The sequence below is a fragment of the Schistocerca americana genome, chromosome 3 (genome assembly GCF_021461395.2).
Source record: "Schistocerca americana isolate TAMUIC-IGC-003095 chromosome 3, iqSchAmer2.1, whole genome shotgun sequence".
NCBI lineage: Eukaryota > Metazoa > Arthropoda > Insecta > Orthoptera > Acrididae > Schistocerca > Schistocerca americana.
In genome coordinates this window covers 319,157,147-319,180,259 of record NC_060121.1, presented here as the reverse complement: position 1 = coordinate 319,180,259, position 23,113 = coordinate 319,157,147, and the positions used below count along the sequence as shown (strand labels likewise).

The window sequence follows — 23,113 nt, the reverse complement described above, 5'->3', positions numbered from 1 at the left end:
TGTCATGCTTGGGTAACTCAGTTGGTAGAGCACTTGCCTTCGAAAGGCAAAGGTCCTGAGTTCAAGTCTCGGTCCAGCACAAAGTTTTAATCTGCCATGAAGTTTCAGAACGGCTATTGTTTCCCCTTGCTTTCAGTTGTTTTCAATAACAACATGACAAGGTCACATTAGTTAATGTTACATGCCCAGATCAGTCAATCATCCAGGCTGTTGCAGTTACTGAAAAGGCTGCTGCTCCTCTCCAACAACCATATAATCATTCAAGAAACAATAGTGAGCAGCTGACTGTGCCAATTTTCTGCCTAAATGGAAAAGTGCGTGCAGCCACAGCACATCGATAATCTTTAATATGCATCTACCCTTGTTGCAAAAGCAGTTCTTGGGCCAAGGCTTCAGTTGATGGAAATGACAGACTTGGAAAGCAGTTAAAGGAAGCCAGGAACAGGAAAGCTACAGTTCACAAGGAATATATCTGGAACTTACAAAATATGCCAGTATTTAATGAAAAAGTTATTTGTGCAGTGCTTCAGAAAAATTCCAGAGGAATGGAAGGTAGTAAGAATTATAAATATGTACAAGAGAGGAAATAAAAAATAATGTTCATATTACATTTGCATTTTAAATGTTGCTTATAAAATCATTCAGAGGAAACTCCAGCCAATAGCAGAATCATTTTTAAAGGAGGAACAGTGCAGCTTTCGTAAAGGCAGGCTAGTGCAGATGCAACATTTGTTTTAAAACAATTGATAGAAAACAGAAGAGCAGTTAACAGGCTACTATTTATTTGCAGATGATCGGGTTCCCCTAGGGGGAAGAAAAAAATGGCAGAGGTGCTACCTAATACAGGTCGCATGAAGACACGAACATAGGTTAGAGTAGCTAATTATATTTTCTGAGCACCTTTCTGGCATTAACAAAAAAGTACAAAATATTGTCCTCCAGGCAATAAAGGAATTTTTTTGCCTGTTTATGTTTCATGGCAAATTTTCAAATTATACTGAAATATGAAGACAAATTCCTGTAATGTATGGGAGAAACAGATATATTAGGAAGCAAGTAGGGAGATGCAGAGGACAGTGACAGGAGTCCCACTATAAAGGAACTATTTAATGGAAACTGAGGCACAGAATCTGGAAACAAGTCAATTACATCTCTGGGTGTTATTGTGATAAGCAATAAGTTTCATATAGAAATTTTTGTTGCTAGTTCAGGGTATTCACCAAGCCTAACTCCAAGGATGGAAGAATTACTAGCAGTATTTTTTACATTCAGTCATCCTCGTGCAGGGAGGTGACCAGTCTAACAAGACCTGTGTTTTATATTATCTTACCCTTAGATAACTGTTAGCTAAGGGAGGATATCCCCATCAGTGTGGTCCTGAATGTAGCTATTTTGTCACTGACTTTCCTATGATTTGATCACCATTCTGCAATTACCAACAACATAACAGCCGAAGTTATATGATAGATAACATTATAATCTCTTCTGTTCCTTTTTCACCTTGAGACATCACCTTGCAAATAATACAGATAATTGTGGTTCCTTATAAACTGAATGCTAGTTGAGTGCCTAAGAATCATAACTAAGGAAATCACTGAAACAGTTCAAAAACCTTATTAAAAAAATCACCTCTGACAGCTGCTTTTGTTGCTTCCGGAGAGATGTAAGCTGTTGCTGAATGTCAGAGAACTGTTTACTGTGTTGATCTCCCAACTGCCGTGCCTCTTCTAATGCTTGCAAACCTTCTTCTCTTATAACAGCAGCGGCCTGCAATATGTTGACAGAAACAGAAAATATACAACAAAGTACAAAGCATTTGTTACAGTTGGATTACATAATACACTCCTGGAAATTGAAATAAGAACACCGTGAATTCATTGTCCCAGGAAGGGGAAACTTTATTGACACATTCCTGGGGTCAGATACATCACATGATCACACTGACAGAACCACAGACACATAGACACAGGCAACAGAGCATGCACAATGTCGGCACTAGTACAGTGTATATCCACCTTTCGCAGCAATGCAGGCTGCTATTCTCCCATGGAGACGATCGTAGAGATGCTGGATGTAGTCCTGTGGAACGGCTTGCCATGCCATTTCCACCTGGCGCCTCAGTTGGACCAGCGTTCGTGCTGGACGTGCAGACCGCGTGAGACGACGCTTCATCCAGTCCCAAACATGCTAAATGGGGGACAGATCCGGAGATCTTGCTGGCCAGAGTAGTTGACTTACACCTTCTAGAGCACGTTGGGTGGCACGGGATACATGTGGACGTGCATTGTCCTGTTGGAACAGCAAGTTCCCTTGCCGGTCTAGGAATGGTAGAACGATGGGTTCGATGACGGTTTGGATGTACCGTGCACTATTCAGTGTCCCCTCGACGATCACCAGTGGTGTACGGCCAGTGTAGGAGATCGCTCCCCACACCATGATACCGGGTGTTGGCCCTGTGTGCCTCGGTCGTATGCAGTCCTGATTGTGGCGCTCACCTGCACGGCGCCAAACACGCATACGACCGTCATTGGCACCAAGGCAGAAGCGACTCTCATCGCTGAAGACGACACGTCTCCATTCGTCCCTCCATTCACGCCTGTCGCGACACCACTGGAGGCGGGCTGCACGATGTTGGGGCGTGGGCGGAAGACGGCTTACCGGTGTGCGGGACCGTAGCCCAGCTTCATGGAGACGGTTGTGAATGGTCCTCGCCGATACCCCAGGAGCAACAGTGTCCCTAATTTGCTGGGAAGTGGCGGTGCGGTCCCCTACGGCACTGTGTAGGATCCTACGGTCTTGGCGTGCATCCGTGCGTTGCTGCGGTCCGGTCCCAGGTCGACGGGCACGTGCACCTTCCGCCGACCACTGGCGACAACATCGATGTACTGTGGAGACCTCACGCCCCACGTGTTGAGCAATTCGGCGGTACGTCCACCCGGCCTCCCGCATGCCCACTATACGCCCTCGCTCAAAGTCCGTCAACTGCACATACGGTTCACGTCCACGCTGTCGCGGCATGCTACCAGTGTTAAAGACTGCGATGGAGCTCCGTATGCCACCGCAAACTGGCTGACACTGACGGCGGCGGTGCACAAATGCTGCGCAGCTAGCGCCATTCGACGGCCAACACCACAGTTCCTGGTGTGTCCGCTGTGCCGTGCGTGTGATCATTGCTTGTACAGCCCTCTCGCAGTGTCCGGAGCAAGTATGGTGGGTCTGACACACCGGTGTCAATGTGTTCTTTTTTCCATTTCCAGGAGTGTATTATATAATCTGTGGTAAAATTGTTGGCACTAATTCATATCCCTGATACTTCACTTACTATATTTTTGTCTTCGTCTTTTGTGTAACTTACAGCCAATTCATTTTTTACCCAGAAACCTCAACATCTTCATTGTCAGTGAAATGGATATCGTGGACTACATGAAGATATGTTTTCACTGGGTGCTGCAGCAACCTCTCAGACAGCCCTCCACTGACTATACCCACATCCCTGTGGGAGAACCAACAGATGGAGGTCTGAGTGACCTACGCTTCCTTTCTGGCTTGTCCCACCTATCCCCCTTTCCTCCTCGGGAAAGGAACTATTAACTCCAACAGCTAGAACAGTGTATATTCTTTTACATGTTTTTATCAACAGAAATGAAATCACACCTTCTAAAGCTAAATTTCTGATAATATGCTCTACCAGAAAATTCAGCTTCAAATAAGCCTTTTCTTCACATCTATCTTCTGCTGAACACCATCTCCATTCAGTGCGCAGTTATCTATATTTATACATGTATTTATATTCCAAAATTTTAAAATGCTATAATACTAATACTTTTTAAAATTTTGGAATATAAATACATGTATAAATGCTATAATACTAATTCCCCCCCCCCCAAGAACCATGGACCTTGCCGTTGGTGGGGAGGCTTGCGTGCCTCAGCGATACAGAGAGCTGTACCCCAGGTGCAACCACAATGGAGGGGTATGTGTTGAGAGGCCACACAAAACGTGTGGTTCCTGAAGAGGGGCAGCAGCCTGTTCAGTAGTTTCAGGGACAACAGTCTGGATGATTGACTGATCTGGCCTTGTAACACTAACCAAAATGGCCTTGCTGTTCTGGTACTGCGAACGGCTGAAAGCAAGGGGAAACTACAGCCGTAATTTTTCCCGAGGGCATGCAGCTTTACTGTATGATTAAATGATGATGGCGTCCTCTTGGGTGAAATATTCCGGAGGTAAAATAGTCCCCCATTCAGATCTCTGGGAGGGGACTACTCAAGAGTACGTTGTTATCAGGAGAAAGAAAACTGGTGTTCTACGGATCGGAGCGTGGAAAGTCAGATCCCTTAAGATCCCTTAATCGAGCAGGTAGGTTAGAAAATCTAAAAAGGGAAATGGATAGGTTAAAGTTAGATATAGAAGGAATTAGTGAAGTTCGGTGGCAGCAGGAACAAGACTTTTGGTCAGGCGAATACAGGGTTATAAATACAAAATCAAATAGGGGTAATGCAGGAGCATGGTTTAATAATGATTAAAAAAATAGGAGTGCAGGTAAGCTACCACAAACAGCATAGTGAATGCCTTATTGTGGCCAAGATAGACACGAAGCCCATGCCTACTACAGTAGTACAAGTTTATATGCCAACTAGCTCTGCAGATGACGAAGAAATTGAAGAAATGTATGATGAGATAAAAGAAATTATTCAGGTAGTGAATGGAGATGAAAATTTAATAGTCATGGGTGACTGGAATTCGGTAGTAGGAAAAGGGAGAGAAGGAAATGCAGTAGGTGAATATGAATTGGGACTAAGAAAAAAAAAAAAAGAGGAAGCCGCCTGGTAGAATTTTGCAAAGAGCACAACTTAATCATAGCTAACACTTGGTTCAAGAATCATAAAAGAAGGTTGTACACATGGAAGAAGCCTGGAGATACTGACAGGTTTCAGTTAGATTATATAATGGTAAGACAGAGAATTAGGAACAAGGTTATAAATTGTAAGACATTTCCAGGGGCAGGTGCAGACTCTGACCACAATCTATTGGTTACTCTGACCACAATCTATTGGTTACGAACTGTAGATTAAAACTGAAGAAACTGCAAAAAGGTGGTAATTTAAGGAGATGGGACCTGGATAAACTGACTAAATCAGAGGTTGTACAGAGTTTCAGGGAGAGCATAAGGGAACAATTGACAGGAATGGGAGAAAGAAATACAGTAGAAGAAGAATGGATAGCTTAGAGAGATGAAGTAGTGAAGGCAGCAGAGGATCAAGTAGGTAAAAAGACGAGGGCTAGTAGAAATCCTTGGGTAACAGAAGAAATATTGAATTTAATTGATGAAAGGAGAAAATATAAAAATGCAGTAAATGAAGCAGGCAAAAAGGAATACAAACGTCTCAAAAATGAGATCGACAGGAAGTGCAAAATGGCTAAGCAGGGATGGCTAGAGGACAAATGTAAGGATGCAAAGGCTTATCTTACTAGGGGTAAGATAGATACCGCCTACAGGAAAATTAAAGAGACCTTTGGAGAAAAGAGAACCACTTGTATGAATATCAAGAGCTCAGATGGAAACCCAGTTCTAAGCAAAGAAGGGAAAGCAGAAAGGTGGAAGGAGTACAGGGTTATTACAAATGATTGAAGCGATTTCACAGCTCTACAATAACTTTATTATTTGAGATAAATTCACAATGCTTTGCACACACATAAAAAAACTCAAAAAGTTTTTTTAGGCATTCACAAATGTTTGATATGTGCCCCTTTAGTGATTCGGCAGACATCAAGCCGATAATCAAGTTCCTCCCATACTCGGCGAAGCGTGTCCCCATCAATGAGTCCGAAAGCATCGTTGATGCGAGCTCGCAGTTCTGGCACGTTTCTTGGTGGAGGAGGTTTAAACACTGAATCTTTCACATAACCCCACAGAAAGAAATCACATGGGGTTAAGTCGGGAGAGCATGGAGGCCATGACACGAATTGCTGATCATGATCTCCACCATGACCGATCCATCAGTTTTCCAATCTCCTGTTTAAGAAATGCCGAACATCATGATGGAAGTGCGGTGGAGCACCATCCTGTTGAAAGATGAAGTCGGCGCTGTCAGTCTCCACTTGTGGCTTGAGCCAATTTTCCAGCATGTCCAGATACACGTGTCCTGCAACGTTTTTTTCGCAGAAGAGAAAGGGGCCGTAAACTTTAAACTGTGAGATTGCACAAAACACGTTAACTTTTGGTGAATTGCGAATTTGCTGCACGAATGTGTGAGAATTCTCTACCGCCCAGATTCGCTCATTGTGTCTGTTCACTTCACCATTAAGAAAAAATGTTGCTTCATCACTGAAAACAAGTTTTGCACTGAATGCATCCTCTTCCATGAGCTGTTGCAACCGCGCCGAAAATTCAAAGCGTTTGACTTTGTCATCGGGTGTCAGGGTTTGTAGCAATTGTAAACGGTAAGGCTTCAGCTTTAGCCTTTTCCGTAAGATTTTCCAAACCGTCGGCTGTGGTACGTTTAGCTCCCTGCTTGCTTTATTCGTCAACTTCCCCGGGCTACGCGTGAAACTTGCCCGCACGCGTTCAACCGTTTCTTCGCTCACTGCAGGCCGACCCGTTGATTTCCCCTTACAGAGGCATCCAGAAGCTTTAAACTGCGCATACCATCGCCGAATGGAGTTAGCAGTTGGTGGATCTTTGTTGAACTTTGTCCTGAAGTGTCGTTGCACTGTTATGACAGACTGATGTGAGTGCATTTCAAGCACGACATATGCTTTCTCGGCTCCTGTCGCCATCTTGTCTCACTGTGCTCTCGAGCGCTCTGGCGGCAGAAACCTGAAGTGCGGCTTCAGCCAAACAAAACTTTATGAGTTTTTCTACAGATCTGTAGTGTGTCGTGACCATATGTCAATGAATGGAGCTACAGTGAATTTATGAAATTGCTTCAATCATTTGTAATAGCCCTGTATATAGAGGGTCTGTACAAGGGCAATGTTCTTGAGGACAATATTATAGAAATGGAAGAGAATGTAGATGAAATAGGAGGTATGATACTCTGTGAAGAGTTTGACAGAGCACTGAAAGACCTAAGTCGAAACAAGGCCTCAGGAGTAGACAACATTCCATTAGAACTACTGACAGCCTTGGAAGAGCCAGGCCTAACAAAACTCTACCATCTGGTTAGCAAGAAGTATGAGACAGGCAATATACCCGCAGACTTCAAGAAGAATATAATAATTCCAATCCCAAAGAAAGCAGGTGTTGACAGATGTGAAAATTACCAAACTATCAGTTTAATAAGTCACGGCTGCAAAATACTAACGTGAATTCTTTACAGACGAATGGAAAAACTAGTCGAAACTGACCTCGAGGAAAATCAGTTTGGATTCCATAGAAATATTGGAACACGTAAGGCAATACTGACCCTACAACTTATCTTAGAAGCTACATTAAGGAAAGGCAAACCTACATTTCTAGCATTTGTAGACTTAGAGAAAGCTTTTGACAATGTTGACTGGAATACTCTCTTTCGAATTCTGAAGGTGGCAGGGGTTAAATACAGGGAGCGAAAGGCTATTTACAATTTGTACAGAAACCACATGGCATGTATTAGAGCCAAGGGACATGAAAGGCAAGAAGTGGTTGGGAACGGAAGGAGACAGGGTTGTAGCCTCTCCCCGATGTTATTCAATCTGTATATTGAGCAAGCAGTTAGGGAAACAAAAGAAAAATTTGGAGTAGGTATTAAAATCCATGGAGAAGAAATAAAAACTTTGAGGTTCGCCGATGACATTGTAATTCTGTCAGAGACAGCAAAGGACTTGAAAGAGCAGTGGAATGGAATGGATAGTGTCTTGAAAGGAGGATATAAGATCAACATCAACAAAAGCAAAATGAGGATAATGGAATGTAGTCAAATTAAGTCAGGTGATGCTGGGGGAATTAGGTTAAGAAATGAGACACTTAAAGTAGTAAAGGAGTTTTGCTATTTGGGGAGCAAAATAACTGATGATGGTCGAAGTAGAGAGGATATAAAATGTAGACTGGCAATGGCAAGGAATGCGTTTCTGAAGAAGAGAAATCTGTTAACATCGAGTATAGATTTAAGTGTCAGGAAGTTGTTTCTGAAAGTATTCGTATGGAGTGTATCCATATATGGAAGTGAAACATGGACGATAACTAGTTTGGACAAGAAGAGAATAGAAGCTTTCGAAATGTGGTGCTACAGAAGAATGCTGAAGTTTAGATGGGTAGATCATATAACTAATGAGGAGGTATTGAATAGGATGGGGAAGAAGAGAAGTTTGTGGCACTAATTGACTAGAAGAAGGGATCGGTTGGTAGGTCATGTTCTGAGGCATCAAAGGATCACCAATTTAGTATTGGAGGGTAGCGTGGAGGGTAAAAATCGTAGAGGGAGACCAAGAGATGAATACACTAAACAGATACAGAAGGATGTAGGTTGCAGTAGGTACTGGGAGATGAAGAAGCTTGCACAGGATAGAGTAGCATGGAGAGCTGCATCAGACCAGTCTCAGGACTGAAGACCACAACAACAACAATACTAATACGTGAATTTATCCAAAAACACAAATGAGGTACTTACAAAATCATTACAAAGACACACAAAATATGTACAAGGTGTACAATTTTGCTTCCATCGTCTGCCGATAGGTGTTGACAACGGTAAGTAGTGGTTGAAAGAAAGGCAGTTAGCTTGGACCTCAGTCGACGTAACGTCATTCAAACATTAGTAGATTTGAGTCTGCGTCATAAAGTTGTTCTTGATTGAAAATGTCAGTTTACGAGCCTAATTCTCGTCATTTGTGGGAGTGTTACTGTTTTGTTTCAATATGAAGAAACTAGCGGCTGAGTCTCTTCGAATGCTCTCAAGTACATATGGTAAGGATGCTATTAGTGAAAGACTGTGTCTTGAGTGGTTTCATGCTTCAAGAACGGTGATTTTAACATTGTAGACTGGCACAGTGGAGGAGAGAGTGTTTTCGAAGATGCAGAATTGGAGACATTGCTGAGTGAAGACTCGCGTCAAACTCAAGAATATTTGGCACAATTAGTGGGAGTGACACAGCAAGCCATTTCAAAACATCTCAAGGCAATGGGCATGATTCAGAAAGAAGGAACTTTGGTCCCGTGTGAGCTGAAACCAAGAGACATTGAACGGTGTTTGTGAACAGTTGCTTCAAAGGCAAAAAAGGAAGGGATTTCTGCATTGAATTGTAACCAAGGATGAAAAATGGGTTGATTGCGATTCTAAACGCAAAAAATCATGCGGATATCCCGGCCATGCTTCAACGTCAACGGCCAAACCGAATATTCACGGCTCCAAGATCATGCTCTGCATTTGGTGGGACCAGCTTGGCGTCATGTCCTATGAGTTGGTAAAACCAAGTGAAACAATTACAGGTGCTTGTTATCGAATGCAATTAATGCGTCTGAGCAGAGCATTAAAAGACAAACTGCTGCAATACAGTGAGAGGCACAATAAAGTGATTTTGCAGCACAACAATGCTCGTCCCCACGTTGCAAAAAGAGGTCAAAATATACTTGGAAACGTTAAAATGGGAAGTCCTACCCCACCCGCCGTATTCTCCAGACATTGTTCCCTCTGACTATGACCTGTTTAGATCAATGATGCATGGCCTGGCTGACCAACACTTCCAATCTCATGAAGATTTGTGGATCACTTCAAAAGATGAACAACTTTTTCGACGCAGGATTCATGCACTGCCCGAAAGATGGGAGAACATAGCGGCGATGGAAAATACTCTGAATGATACATGTGTAGCCAATTTGTTTCATTAAAGCCTCAAATGTTGGGGGAAAAATGGCAGAAGCAAAGTTGTACACCTTGTATATACATATTTTAGTCATCATATAACCAAGTCTATTCCCACAAAAGACAAGGAAATGCAACAGTGAAAAACAGCAGAGAGAGAGAGAGAGAGAGAGAGAGAGAGTGGGAGGGGGGAAGAGTGGGACAGGAAGATAAGAGTGAACTACATCCAATAGGACTAGGATTGGTAGACCACTGTGTGTTTCAAACAGCCTCAAGCTGATGACCAATATACTATTTTTGTTACACATACATAACATAATACAAATACAGGGTGTTACATTTATCTGGTGACCGCCTGCCCGGGGTATTGCAGTCCGGCCACATGCCGGTCGAATGGGTCCTGTGGGACTGCACTACGCCTCCCCCCTTTTTGTGGGTTTTAGCCTGAAGGCCATACAGACATACACGCCTTGTCAGCCAGAGTGAGTCGATCAGTGAAACAGGCATCATGAGTGTAACAGTGAAGTTTGTGAACACAACAATGGCAAGAGTGAATTATCCAATTCCACTATGAGTGTTTATTTGTATGTGCACACCAAGTCTGCAAATACTGTTTGGAGATTGTTTGAACAGAAATTTCCTGATGTTAAAGTTCTGAGTTGTGGTGCAGTTCACAAATTAGTGGATAATTTCGTGAAACAGGAAGTGTTCAAGAAAAGAAGTGTAAATGACAACATTCAGTGCTCACAGAAACTCGTCTTGACACTGGATACCACCTGGAAAATTCTCCTAAAATGTCTCTTAGATGTCTTTCACAGCAAACACAAATATCATGCACCTCTGTATAAAGAGGTGCTAAGCTGCTTGGGCTAAGGCCCTATAAAGTATAAGTAGTACAAGAACTTCAACCTGGTGATCCTATGACAGGGTTAAGTTTTGTGAATGGGTTTTAAAACAAGTGCATGATGGTGAAATGGATCCTTACCTCATTCTGTTTCCAGATGAGTCTTGGTTCCATTTACACGGTTCTGTTAATTCCCAAAACTGTCAACATTGGAGCACAGACAGGCCTGTTGTGCTTCACGAGGAACCTCTTCATGATCAGAAAATAGGGGTGTGGTGCACCATTAGTGGTGACAGACTAATAGGCCGAATTTACACAGTTACAAGTGAAAGATATATGCAAAACATTTTGTGACCATTTTTTAATGAACTGAGTGAAAGAGAATGAAGTATTGCATTTCTTCAATAGGATTCAGCAAGAGCTCATACGAACAATATTTCTTTGCAAGGAATTCGTGGTGTGTTCGATGAAAGAGTGGTTAGTAAAAATATCTGGCCCACTTACAAGTCCTGATTTAACTCTGTGTGATTTTTATTTGTGGGATGCACTGAAGGACAAAGTGCACACAAATCCTGAATCAATTAATTCAATATCTCTGAGAAAATTACATCATTGTGATTAATAATTTCTTGAGTAGATGTCAGAAATGTGTGGAAAATAATGGCAGGCAGTTCCAGCATCTCCTTGTGTGACATAGATGAGTAAAAAATAATTTGCTTATATTTTAAATGTAGTCATGTCATACCACAGCAGTAGACATGAGACAGGGCATCTGATTGCCAGGAAACAGAGCACTCGTTGCCCGACATCTACTGTGCAGCACAGACAGTCATCAGATAAATGGAACACCTCATACTTCATACTGGGAAGAGCTACCACTCATACGCCAGCCAAAATATCAATTTGATGTGAGGGACAACAGCTAGAACTAAATTCTGAAAGAAAAACAGTCCAATAATGTTTGAAGACAGCATTAGTAGTTTGCTGCTTGACACTGTCACGTTGATTAAATATCTAGGCATAATGTTGTAAAGCAATATGAAATGGAACAAGAATGTACAGTTTGTAGCAGGGAAGGTGAATGGTCAACTTTGGTTTATTGGGAGAATGTTGGGAAAGTGTGGGTCACCTGTAAAGGAGACCATGTATAGAACACTTCTCTAACCCATTCTTGACTACAGCACAAGTGGTTAGGGTCCACACCAGGTTGGATTGTTGTTGTTGTGGTCTTCAGTCCGGAGACTGGTTTGATGCAGCTCTCCATGCTACTCTATCCTGTGCAAGTTTCTTCATCTCCCATTACCTACTGCAACCTACATCCTTCTGTACCTGTTTAATGTATTCATCTCTTGGTCGCCCTCTATGATTTTTACCCTCCACGCTGCCCTCCAATGCTAAATTTGTGATCCCTTGATGCCTCAGAACATGTCCTACCAACTGGTCTCTTCTTCTTGTCAAGTTGTGCCACAAACTCCTCTTCTCCCCACTTCTGTTCAATACCTCCTCATTAGTTATGTGATCTACCCATCTAATCTTCAGCATTCTTCTGTAGCACCACATTTCGAAAGCTTCTATTCTCTTCTTGTCCAAACTATTTATCGTCCATGTTTCATTTCCATACATGACTACACTCCATACAAATACTTTCAGAAATGACTTCCTGACACTTAAATCTATACTCGATGTTAACAAATTTTTCTTCTTCAGAAATGCTTTCCTTGCCATTGCCAGTCTACATTTTATATCTTCTCTACTTCGACCATCATCAATTATTTTGCTCCCCAAACAGCAAAACTCCTTTACTACTTTAAGTTTCTCATTTCCTAATCTAATTCCCGCAGCATCACCTGACTTAATTCGACTACATTCCATTATCCTTGTTTTGCTTTTGTTGATGTTCATCTTATATCCTTGTTTCAAGACACTGTCCATTCCCAGGTTGGATTAAAGGAAGACATTGAAGCAAGACTCTAATAACAGTTGTCCCTTACATGACAAAGCAAAATCTGGAGAAAAATCTGTCGATGCTGCCTATACAATATCATGATGCAGGAGTAGAAGTTGATGCACCAAAAAACAAAATCCACATAAACTCATGTTATAATTCCACTAAGAGAGAAGTGGGAACCATAGACCAAATGGCTAGGACATATTATAGAAAAATAGGCATGGGGAGATGGTCACTGTCTATGTTCTATAGCCTACTTGATATAGCTGCACTAAACTCATGCAAAGGTGTTCAAGATGAATGTGCCTAAGCAGAATGAAGGGGAATAAAACACCACAAAATGAATTAGGCCTTGAACTTTTGAAACCATATGTAGAAGAGTGATCCAAGGACTTCAAAGGACATTTATGCTATGGGAGACATCCTAGGACCCAACTAGGAATGCAAAATACAGGGTGTCCAAAAAGTCTTTCCCTGATTACATAAATTGATAACTCAGGCTAGAAGTAAGATATAAATATAAAACTGGTGTCTAATTGTTTACAAACTATTAAAGTTTTTTTCACATATCAGTAAACTTCTACTTCCATTGTTGCCCAATGACAGTACATGTTGATATGACTTTGCGGTCGAAATGCTATCATGTATTGAGGACGTGATGGTTATCTCAGACGAACTGCCTTTTCCGGCAAAGCGACCTTTTATGTCAGTGGAGTAGTGAATCGCCATAATGTGAGCATTTGGGGTTCAAAACCCCCTGGCGAGGTCATGGGGTGCACCAGAGGCAGTCCAAAGGCGAATGTTTGGTGTACGCTACTGCACGATCGAATTATTGGGCCATTCTTCTTCGCTGAGGCTACCATCACGTTTGCAGGGTATCTGGACATGTTGCAACTGTATGCTGTTCCTCAGCTGCTTCAGTATCACCCCGATGTCTTGTTTCAGCAAGATGGTGCACCGCATCATTGGGGTTTGGACGTCCGTGCCTATCTCGATATGAACTTTCCTGAGCAATGGATTGGTCGTGATGGGCCAATGGTTTGGCCTCCACGCTCTCCTGACATAACCCCATTAGAATTCTTTTTATGGGGTTATGTCAAGGATGAGGTCTACCGAACATGTGTACCAGATCTTGAAACCCTGCGGCAACAGATAACCACAGTTGTTGAATCGATCCCTCCAGTGATGTTGGCTAATGTGTGGACAGAAATTGAATATCGCCTACATGTGCTACGTGCTACCAAGGGTGCTCATGTGGAAGTTTACTGATATGTGAAAAAAAACTTTGATAGTTTGTAAACTATTAGACACCAGTTTCATATTTGTATCTTACTTCTAGCCTGAGTTATCAATTTATGTAATAAGGGAAAGACTTTTCGGACACCCTGTATTAGATATGCTTGAAGAATACAACTAACCTGGGAGTCAGAGACAACATCACAAGAACCAAGTTAACATGTGGAAACTGTGGTTACCAGCTGTGTAAGTATCAGACAGAATCAACAATTTTGTGAGCAAGGGGTAAATGTCATCTGTAAATGACAGTATTCTTTCTTACTTATGAGTTTTCCTTGAAATTTTTCAACACGCCATAAATTATATTTGTGCAAGCGTTTTTATTTCTGTTTTTGAAACTATTTGTCAGGGGTAAAAAATTAGTATTTGATTATTAGATAAAAAGAGTGTATATAAATTTTGGACAGCCTGTATATTCAAGTACAGACTTCAAGTTTCTAGTTCCGACAAACTTTCATTACCAATTATTGACCACTGTTGCTTGATATTTTAGCAGAGAAAAATATTATATTAACTTACACATTTCTGGGTACCCTATATGTTCCAAACAGTTCATTGTAGTTGTAATCTCACTGAGCACTTTTGAATTTATCTCTCATGGAAATCACAATCACTTAAAAATAAACACATATTTCATGATTTACAGCCTATTGTAAATGGGCAAATTTTTGCCTTCGTTGGTGCTCCATATAACATAAAATAACTTGGTGCTGCTAGGGTTAATAGAAGGACAAAGCAGGCCTGGTAGATAGGGCAAGAAAGGACGCAGACAGGAGGCAATGTCAGAATACTCTCTCTTCTCACAAACAGGTCACCTTGTTCTTGGTATTTTTTCTTTTTAAGCAGTGAATTCATCATATGAGGCATAAACAAAACTAATCCATTGCTGTGCAGCAAGTCAATAGAGGTACAGTGACAGCTATCAAGACAGTGTCGATCAATGTGTGTGTGTCACTGTCGAGGAAGGCTGCACATACCTGGCACTTGCGGGACAATAACAACAACACTTTTATATTGTTCTAGTTAAGGAGGAAAAAATGCTAATAATGCAAATCAACAGAAAACTCAAGATGGAGTAATTTTCTGGATTTATGTCCAAAATTTGGCGCCAACAAATTCTGGCATGCAAGGTAGCTGTCTAGTCTGTCTATATGGGGTCATCCTGCATCAAGCCATGATGTTTATGAAATATAGAAATTTTGCTGTCACTTGAAGTCAGTTGCCAAATATTCAAAACTACCTCACTGATTATGATGAGATTTTAGTGCAAAAGTGGAATGTAGAATGAAGGAAGGCAGGCAAGAAAGGACTATTTGGATACATAAAGGGAAATGACTGACAATAATGACTAACAGAACTAATTTTAGGATACAATCTCTCTGCAATAATCACCAATTAGGAAAACTAGTAACTAAATAATAAGTACAGTAGTCTCTGGATACTCAAGAATCAACAATAAACAGGAGTATATTTAAGAACATAGTAGTAGTAAAAAAATTTTAATTCAGTTTGTCACCATAACAGCACCATTTGACGATGGCAACAAGGTGTGTCTCGCCTCATTTGGGACACTTCCTACTCAGAAACGTAATAACTGTGAAAGAAACTGTTCATGGAAAAAGTAATATTAGCTGCAGGTCTCAACAGTGTTAATATGATAAATTATTGTAAAGTTGCCAGGAAGTTCGAAAGTCTTGCAGAACACGAACAATCTAAAAACATCAATATGGAATATGACTGAGAAGAGAGAAATATTAAAGATAAAGAGATGTGATTAACTGAAACTATTGAATATGCAGAGACATGCAAATCAACTACACTAGACTCTCGCTAATCCGCCCTCAGTAGTGTGGCCTCTCAGTAATCCGGCACACATCCAAAAACAAGTGCACAATGAATTACCGTGTGCAACAATACCTAGTTAAACAATGCTTTATATACTGTATTTGAAATTGTAGCTTTCTTTGCAGTTTGGAATCATGTCTTATAAAAGGAAACACATTACGCTGGACCTCAAGTATCGAAATTTTAAATCGAAGTTCTTCACAGAAAGGCATTGCTACTGAGTTCAATGTTGGATGAGGAAATATTTATGATATCAAAAAGAAAGAAGATGTTATTCGACAGTAGTCAACACAAATGGATAGTGAGTTGGGTACATGGAAGGTTATGCGAAAGAGTGAGAATGAAGAACTGGTTGTAACTGTTTGTAAATGGTTCGTACAACAAAGCAGTAAAGGAAATCCAGTCAAAAGGAAAAATCAGCTGCACTTAACAAACAACTGGCAATAGTAACTTGTTTGCAGCGAGCGAAGGTTGGCTATCAAACTGGAAAAAACGACATGGCATTCGGCAGCTGACCATCACAAGGGTAAGTTGCTCAGCTAACGATAAGGATGCTGATGAGTTTTTAAGCAAGATACAGAAAATAATAGAGGAAGAAGATTTAACTGCTGATGCCTTGTATAATGCCGATGAAACAGGACTCTTTTACAAGATGCTTCCTTCGAAAACATTAGCTGCCAACAACAAGAAGGAAGCTTGTGGTTATAAGCAACAGAAATGATGTGTAACATTAATGGTGTCTTGTAATGCAAATGGGAGTCATAAACTACTGCTTATGGCGATTGGAAAATCCCAATATCCATGTTGTTTTCAACACACTGACATAAATACTCTGCCAGTGCAGTACTGCACTCAGAAGAAAGCGTGGATGGACAGACAAATATTCTCTCGGTGCTTCCATGAAACGTTTGTACCAGCAGTGAGAAATAAGTTAAAGAAGAAAAACCTTCCACTGAAAGCTATTCTTATAACTGGAATGCTCCCAGTCATCCTTCAGATGCTTCTCTAAAGTCCGATGGTATAAAAGCACTCTTTCTCCCACCCAATGTGACAGCCCTAATTCAACCCATGGACCAGGGAATTTTGGAATTAATTAAATGTCATTATCGACATTCACTTCTCGTCTCCTTTCTGAATGAAAGTGGAAACGACTCTATCGAGACTATGCTGAAAGCATGGAAAGCAATTAACATATGTGACGTTGTTTTCCAAGCAGCCAAAGCATGGGATAAAGGGGAGAGCGCTACCATAATGAAGACCTGGAGAAAATGGTGGTCATCCATTGATGCCATGTTGGATCCAGTAGTGAGTGACAGCGATGAGCCAGTCAATTCGGAATTATCAGTTACTATGTACACTCACAAGTTCCACAACCTTCCAGGAGGAGAAGAAATTGACGATGAAGATGTTACTAAGTGGCTGAATGAGGAAAACTGTGATACGGACCAAACTTTAACAGATGAAGAAATAATCAAAAGCGTGCAAGAAAGTAATGATGAAAGTGATGAAGAAGAGGAAACAGGAGGAGAGAGCATGAAGATTTCTCACACTGCTGGTGCTGAAGCTGCTGAGGTCTTCCTGGAGTACATTATGCAACAACAAGATACATGTAGTACCGATGTAATGGTTGTAAAGCGGTTGCATGATAAAGCCTGCCACCGTTGTGTATCATCATTGCGACAGTTAAAAATTAGGGACATGTTTCATAGTGAGTGATTGACTGTATAATTATGTACAGTATATTGTACACCCAAGGGCTAAGTTTTCTTTGAAAGTTAATGTACTTTTGGATTTAATAAAGTATGTCCTCTGTGTTTCAAAATTGTATTCTTCGGTTTAATAAAGTACAGTACACTACATCACCTATGTTTTAAAAATAAACAAACGAAATAAATGACAAAAATAAATTTCAGACACTCAATAATCCGGCACTTCCCCTAATTTAGCACCCTTATGTGCAAGGAATGGCTGGATTAGTGAGAGTCTAGTGTACAATAATTCTTAAAAAACATAAATAATAAGAGGGTTGGGTTGTTTGGGGGAAGAGACCAAACAGTGAGGTCATTGGTCTCATCAGATTAGGGAAGGATGGGGAAGGAAGTCGGCCATGCCGTTTCAAAGGAACCATCCCAGCATTTGCTGGAGCGATTTAGGGAAATCACAGAAAACCTAAATCAGGATTGCACCACCGTCCTCCCGAATGCGAGTCCGGTATGCTACAATATTAAGACAGAAGAAATTTGGAAGAGATAGTTAACATAAAGCAAATCAAATAAATGCAGTAGGAGCTACACGGAAATGAAGTAACAATAAAGAGAGCATTTTGTGACAAATGAATAAATAAATTAAATAATTAATAAAAATAAAATACCACACGAGTGGAAAAACATAACTGTTTATAAGGAACAGAAGAACAGTGGTGTTGTAACAACTGAAATTTTTAACAAATAAGTTATGGGGTAGTTGTTGAAATTCTAATGTACGATGAATAATATCTGAATTAACTGTAGAACACATCTGAAGCAGTCAGAGAATGTGAAAAAAGTGTTGAGACAAGAAACTGTTGAGCAGAAAACACAGTTAGGTGAGAATGACTAAAACATGAAAGCCCTCTCTTGTTAATATATTGTAGCCAGTTGTGGCCACAGGAAAGATAAAATGAAATATGGATCATTTCACAAACTTAATTATCGGTTACATAACATTAGAATACACTATATAATGTGAAATTTATGGATCAAAAAAAAAAAAAAAAAAAAAAGAAAAGAAAATTACTGTACTTGAGAAAGAGACTCAAGCTGATGGCTTCTTCCCACCAGATCTTCTTCAAGGGCTCTGAGTCTAAGCCACTCAGCTTCCAGCTTGTACTTCTCTTCTTGAACTTTGGCACGTTCTATTTCAGCCTCTTCACGAGCTGCTTGAACAGTAGCCATTGCTGCATCTATCTCAACTACCATCTGTCAAAATAAAACTACTTGTCAGTAAATTTTCAACACAGAAACTAGAGAAAAAGGTTGTAGGAAGGCTGCAAATGTCAAAAAGAAAATTGTGCAAAAGTAATATTGGAAATTAAAAGAAAATTTCAGTGTTATCTCATTATGTTAAAACGCCAAAAATACAATAAAATTCAGATTGAGGTGGCAATATGAGTACAATCCTTGCTCATGTTACTGAGGTGTGGTACCTCTGCACAGGATACTGTACTGGCTTTGTGCTGAGAGACCAGGAAAAAAAAAAAAAAAAGATTGATATCTTGTCACAGAAATGTATGGAAATGACTCAGCCTTTCAACGAAGGCATGGGTACAGAGAGTAAAAAAGCTTATTATGGGCTATTGTGTTTTCTGGTACTGTTGTTGCAGACTCAGTAACATCTTCAAATTGTGTGTTTGTCAATGTAATTGGCAGACATTTTCTGAATAGATACTCCACATTAAATTAAATTTACAGCAGTCTTCAAAAAATTTTTGTACACATATTTGTAATTTATAAATATACATCTACATTATAAATATAATAGAAAGAAACATTCCACATGGGAAAAATATATTAAAAAAAAGATGCTGTGACTTACCAAACGCAAAAGCGCTGGTAGATAGACACAATAAAAAACACACAAACACACACACAAATATCAAGCTTTCACAACCCACGGTTGCTTCATCAGGAAAGAGGGAAGGAGAGGGAAAGACGAAAGGATGTTGGTTTTGAGGGAGAGGGTAAGGAGTCATTCCAATCCCGGAAGCGGAAAGACTTACCTTAGGGGGAAAAAGGGACAGGTATACACTCGCACACACACACATATCCATCTGCACATATATATTGGTATATGTGTGGATGGATATATATATATATATATATATATGTGTGTGTGTGTGTGTGTGTGTGTGTGTGTGTGTGTGTGTGTGTGTGTGTGTGTGTGCGCGCGCGCGCGCGCGAGTGTATACCTGTCCCTTTTTCCCCCTAAGGTAAGTCTTTCCACTCCTGGGATTGGAATGACTCCTTACCCTCTCCCTTAAAACCCACATCCTTTCGTCTTTCCCTCTCCTTCCCTCTTTCCTGATGAGGCAACCGTGGGTTGCAAAAGCTTGATATTTGTGTGTGTGTTTGTGTGTTTTTACTGTGTCTATCTACCTGCGCTTTCCCGTTTGGTAAGTCACAGCATCTTTTTTTAATACATCTACATATAAATGTACATATAAACAGCATAATATTCACTGCCAACCAATCAGTGGTTATAATGGTATATAATAATCATCATTCCCAATGGTTGCTTTTGTCATTTAGGCAGTCTGGATATTTTGTGACATTTCAACTTGAGAATGGATATAAAGTCATAAAAATAGAATAAATTAATAGTCTAATGGCAAAAATTTCTTTCAAAATGATTGTGTATGTAGGAGGAATGCAACGAGTCTGCATTTACACTTGAAAAATTGTGAACTCACTCCCCTTTCTATGCAGGATTTGTCCACCTGTACCTGACAACAGACTCAAGTGAAAAGTGAGTAGAAACAGAGGCTGACAAGTCGAGTCTCTGAGCACAGGGAGATGGTGAGTTCGGAGATGACATCATAGGAGTCGCTGGTCAATATATGGAGCTCATTTCTGATCTCTAACTTGAGGACACTACAAATTAAAAGGCTATAACTTACATTCAGGAGATGAAATTCTAAGACAGCTGATAGACAAATACAGGGTGTGGCAGAACCGACTAAGCAGTTTCTATCGATTACCGCTGGCACTGTGGTGGGGGTAGGCAGTTGCATGTGGTCGACCTTTGTTCAATTGCTCACACCATTTCAGTAGCCAACGTGGTCTGGACCAATGCACATCGTGCTTTTGCCACTCACGTGTATTACGAAAACAATGTATCTGTGATCGCTATACAATGAGCTTTTTGGCGACAGTTCAACATTCCAAACAACAATGCTGTTCCCAATTCAAACACAATTTGTTGCTGGGTTCAGTAGGTGGAGGAAACTGGTAGCACACTGAGAATAGATACACACGGATGACGCAGATCCATCAGAACACCAGAAAATTTGCAGCGGGTGAGAACAGCAGTTCAACAGTCGGCGTAATGTTCTGCTCGATGACATGCTGTTGCATTGGGGATTTCAGACCGCAGTTTGAGAAGGATTCTGCAATGCAATTTGAAGTTCCATCCTTTCAACATAATGATTGTTCAAGAATTACACCCAGCAGACTATTCCAACCGTCAAAACCTGTGTGAGCAAATGCTTGCTCAGATCCCCCTGAATGCAGCTTTCTTCAGTAGTGAGGAGACACATTTTCATCTTAGTGGGTGCGTGAATAAGCAATACTTTCACTACTGGGCTGAAAACAACCCCCGAATTATTCACGCAACATTCTCCTAAAGTGGCAGTGTGGTGTTCCATATCACAATTTGGCGTGGTAGGCCCTTACTTTTTTGAGGAGGAAGGAGTAACTGTGACAGGGAATTCCACATGTTACACTTCAATGTTGCAAGATTTTCTGCAACCCAGAATGGACGAGATTGTTGAAGAACATGGACTGGGGGACTTGTGGTTCCAACAGGATGGAGCTACTGCTCACACATCTCGAATTTCACCTGATGTTTTGAGAGAAATGTTTCTGGGATGCCTCGCCTCTTTGAGGGGTGATGTTGGGTGACCTGCGCGGTCACCAGATATGAGCATTTGTAACCACTTTCTTTGGGGATACCTGAAGGAAAAGATTTTCAAAAGCTGCCCTCACACCCTACCAGAGTTAAAAGAGCGGATTACTGACGAAGTGAATGCCATACACTGTGATATGTGTGCAATAGCTGCTCGAAACTTCAGGGAATGCCTACAACAATATATTGATGCTGACGGCCATCACCTTGAGGATATTATTTTCAAACCTAAATGAATATAAAATGGTATATTGTACTAATTTAGAAAATAAAAACATTTTTTTCTCTATACATCCAGATTTACTTTTTATTGCTCCTTAAAACTGTTTAGTCATTTTTGCGGCACCCTCTATGACAATAGAAAAGTTATCGCAGCTTTTGGAACTGTTTGTTTCTTCCTCAAGGAGGAAAGAGGAATAAATAGGAGAAGATTAGAAAGGAGGAGTAGAACACTCAGATCCCATGGTGGGTGTCACCCACCTGCTGTGAGGACGATTGGAGACAAAGATGAAAGATGAAGTGTTAGAGATAGTACAGTGGAAACCACTGTGTTAGTTTCAGCCCAGAAATGGGGTGAGAAGTAAACATGGATGCAGAAAAGAGAAACGATAAATCAAATGAATACTGCAGTTAAGAACTTTAAGAACATGAATATAAAAAAGGAAAAAATAACAGAAAATAAGCTACCCCCAATTTTTCCCTGACACATGAACTGACAGTTACATTTTAAATTACTGTTCCAGCAGTATAAAAATGAAGAACCACAAACCTTCTCTCGATCCATTTCCCGTGTTCTGTTTAGACGAGCCAATGTTTCAATGCGCGACTTCTCAGCAGCAAGTTTTAGGTGCTCTTCTTTTATTTGTTGCAGATGTTGTTGGCGTTCCTCAGCTAGTGACTGCTTCAGGTGCTGTAATTATACAAAATATTACTGGAGCTATGCTCAGATGATACAACCTTACCACAACTAATTACAAGAGGAAGAATTCCATTGCAGGAACTCATTTCCAAAATCAAACTTTACTGAAATACAGAGAAAAATACGCTCTATTTACTAATCACAAAGAATGTTAGCTTTTGGAACAAGGGGTCCTTACACATGAAAAGAGAAAAGGAAGCATTGACAGGCTGCATAACACGGTCACCGAGGAGCTTAAGTCAACAGAGGCACAGGAGGACAGGACGAGAGGGAGATTGGCTATGAACTGCTTACAAAAAAAGCAAGTTTTGTAACAATGAGAAGTGTAAAGTGCCAAAGAACCATTAAATGAAAAGAACAGTCTCAAGTTACAGGTCCAAGTAAGACAAAGTGATGGGAATAAAGGAGAGAGTAAACAACAAGCACAAAATAAAGGGAAGAAGGTAAACAAGACGGGGTGCAATGTGGACACTTTAACATGGCAGTTGGAGCTGAGCTTCTGCAAAAGTAGAACCAATAGTGAAAACAATTGCCAATCTTTTTTATGGTAGCGGGAGTTTGACTCACACCTCCTGATAGACCTGAAGTAGTTTCTTCACTCAGTTCAAAATAAGAAAAGGAAGCAATGAGCAACTCACAACATAAAGCAAATCAGAATACACAAAGCATTTGGTAATGACAACTGCAATTGCTTACTGAGGTTGACAGTGCTGTACATGAGGTTGTACATGTTCAAACTCTACTGGTATCTTCTGCAACCAGAGTTCAAATCCTCCCCCAAAGTTGTGAAGTACTGGTGGTACCGGGACGAGAATCAC

The 23,113-nt window shown here is 40.7% G+C and overlaps 1 protein-coding gene across 4 annotated transcripts in view; it reads right to left on the bottom strand.

Annotated features, from left to right (window-relative positions):
- The window catches only part of LOC124607287 (fas-binding factor 1), a 122,023-nt gene that overhangs the window by 10,394 nt on the left and 88,516 nt on the right, over window positions 1-23,113 (bottom strand). For all 4 annotated transcript variants that reach the window (XM_047139572.1, XM_047139570.1, XM_047139571.1 and 1 more), the window contains exons 13-15: window positions 22,146-22,286; window positions 18,496-18,672; window positions 1,630-1,767 (exon numbers count right to left, since the gene is read on the bottom strand). In XM_047139572.1, the coding sequence (XP_046995528.1) occupies window positions 1,630-1,767; window positions 18,496-18,672; window positions 22,146-22,286 (456 nt within the window). The remainder of the gene's footprint in view (window positions 1-1,629; window positions 1,768-18,495; window positions 18,673-22,145; window positions 22,287-23,113) is intronic.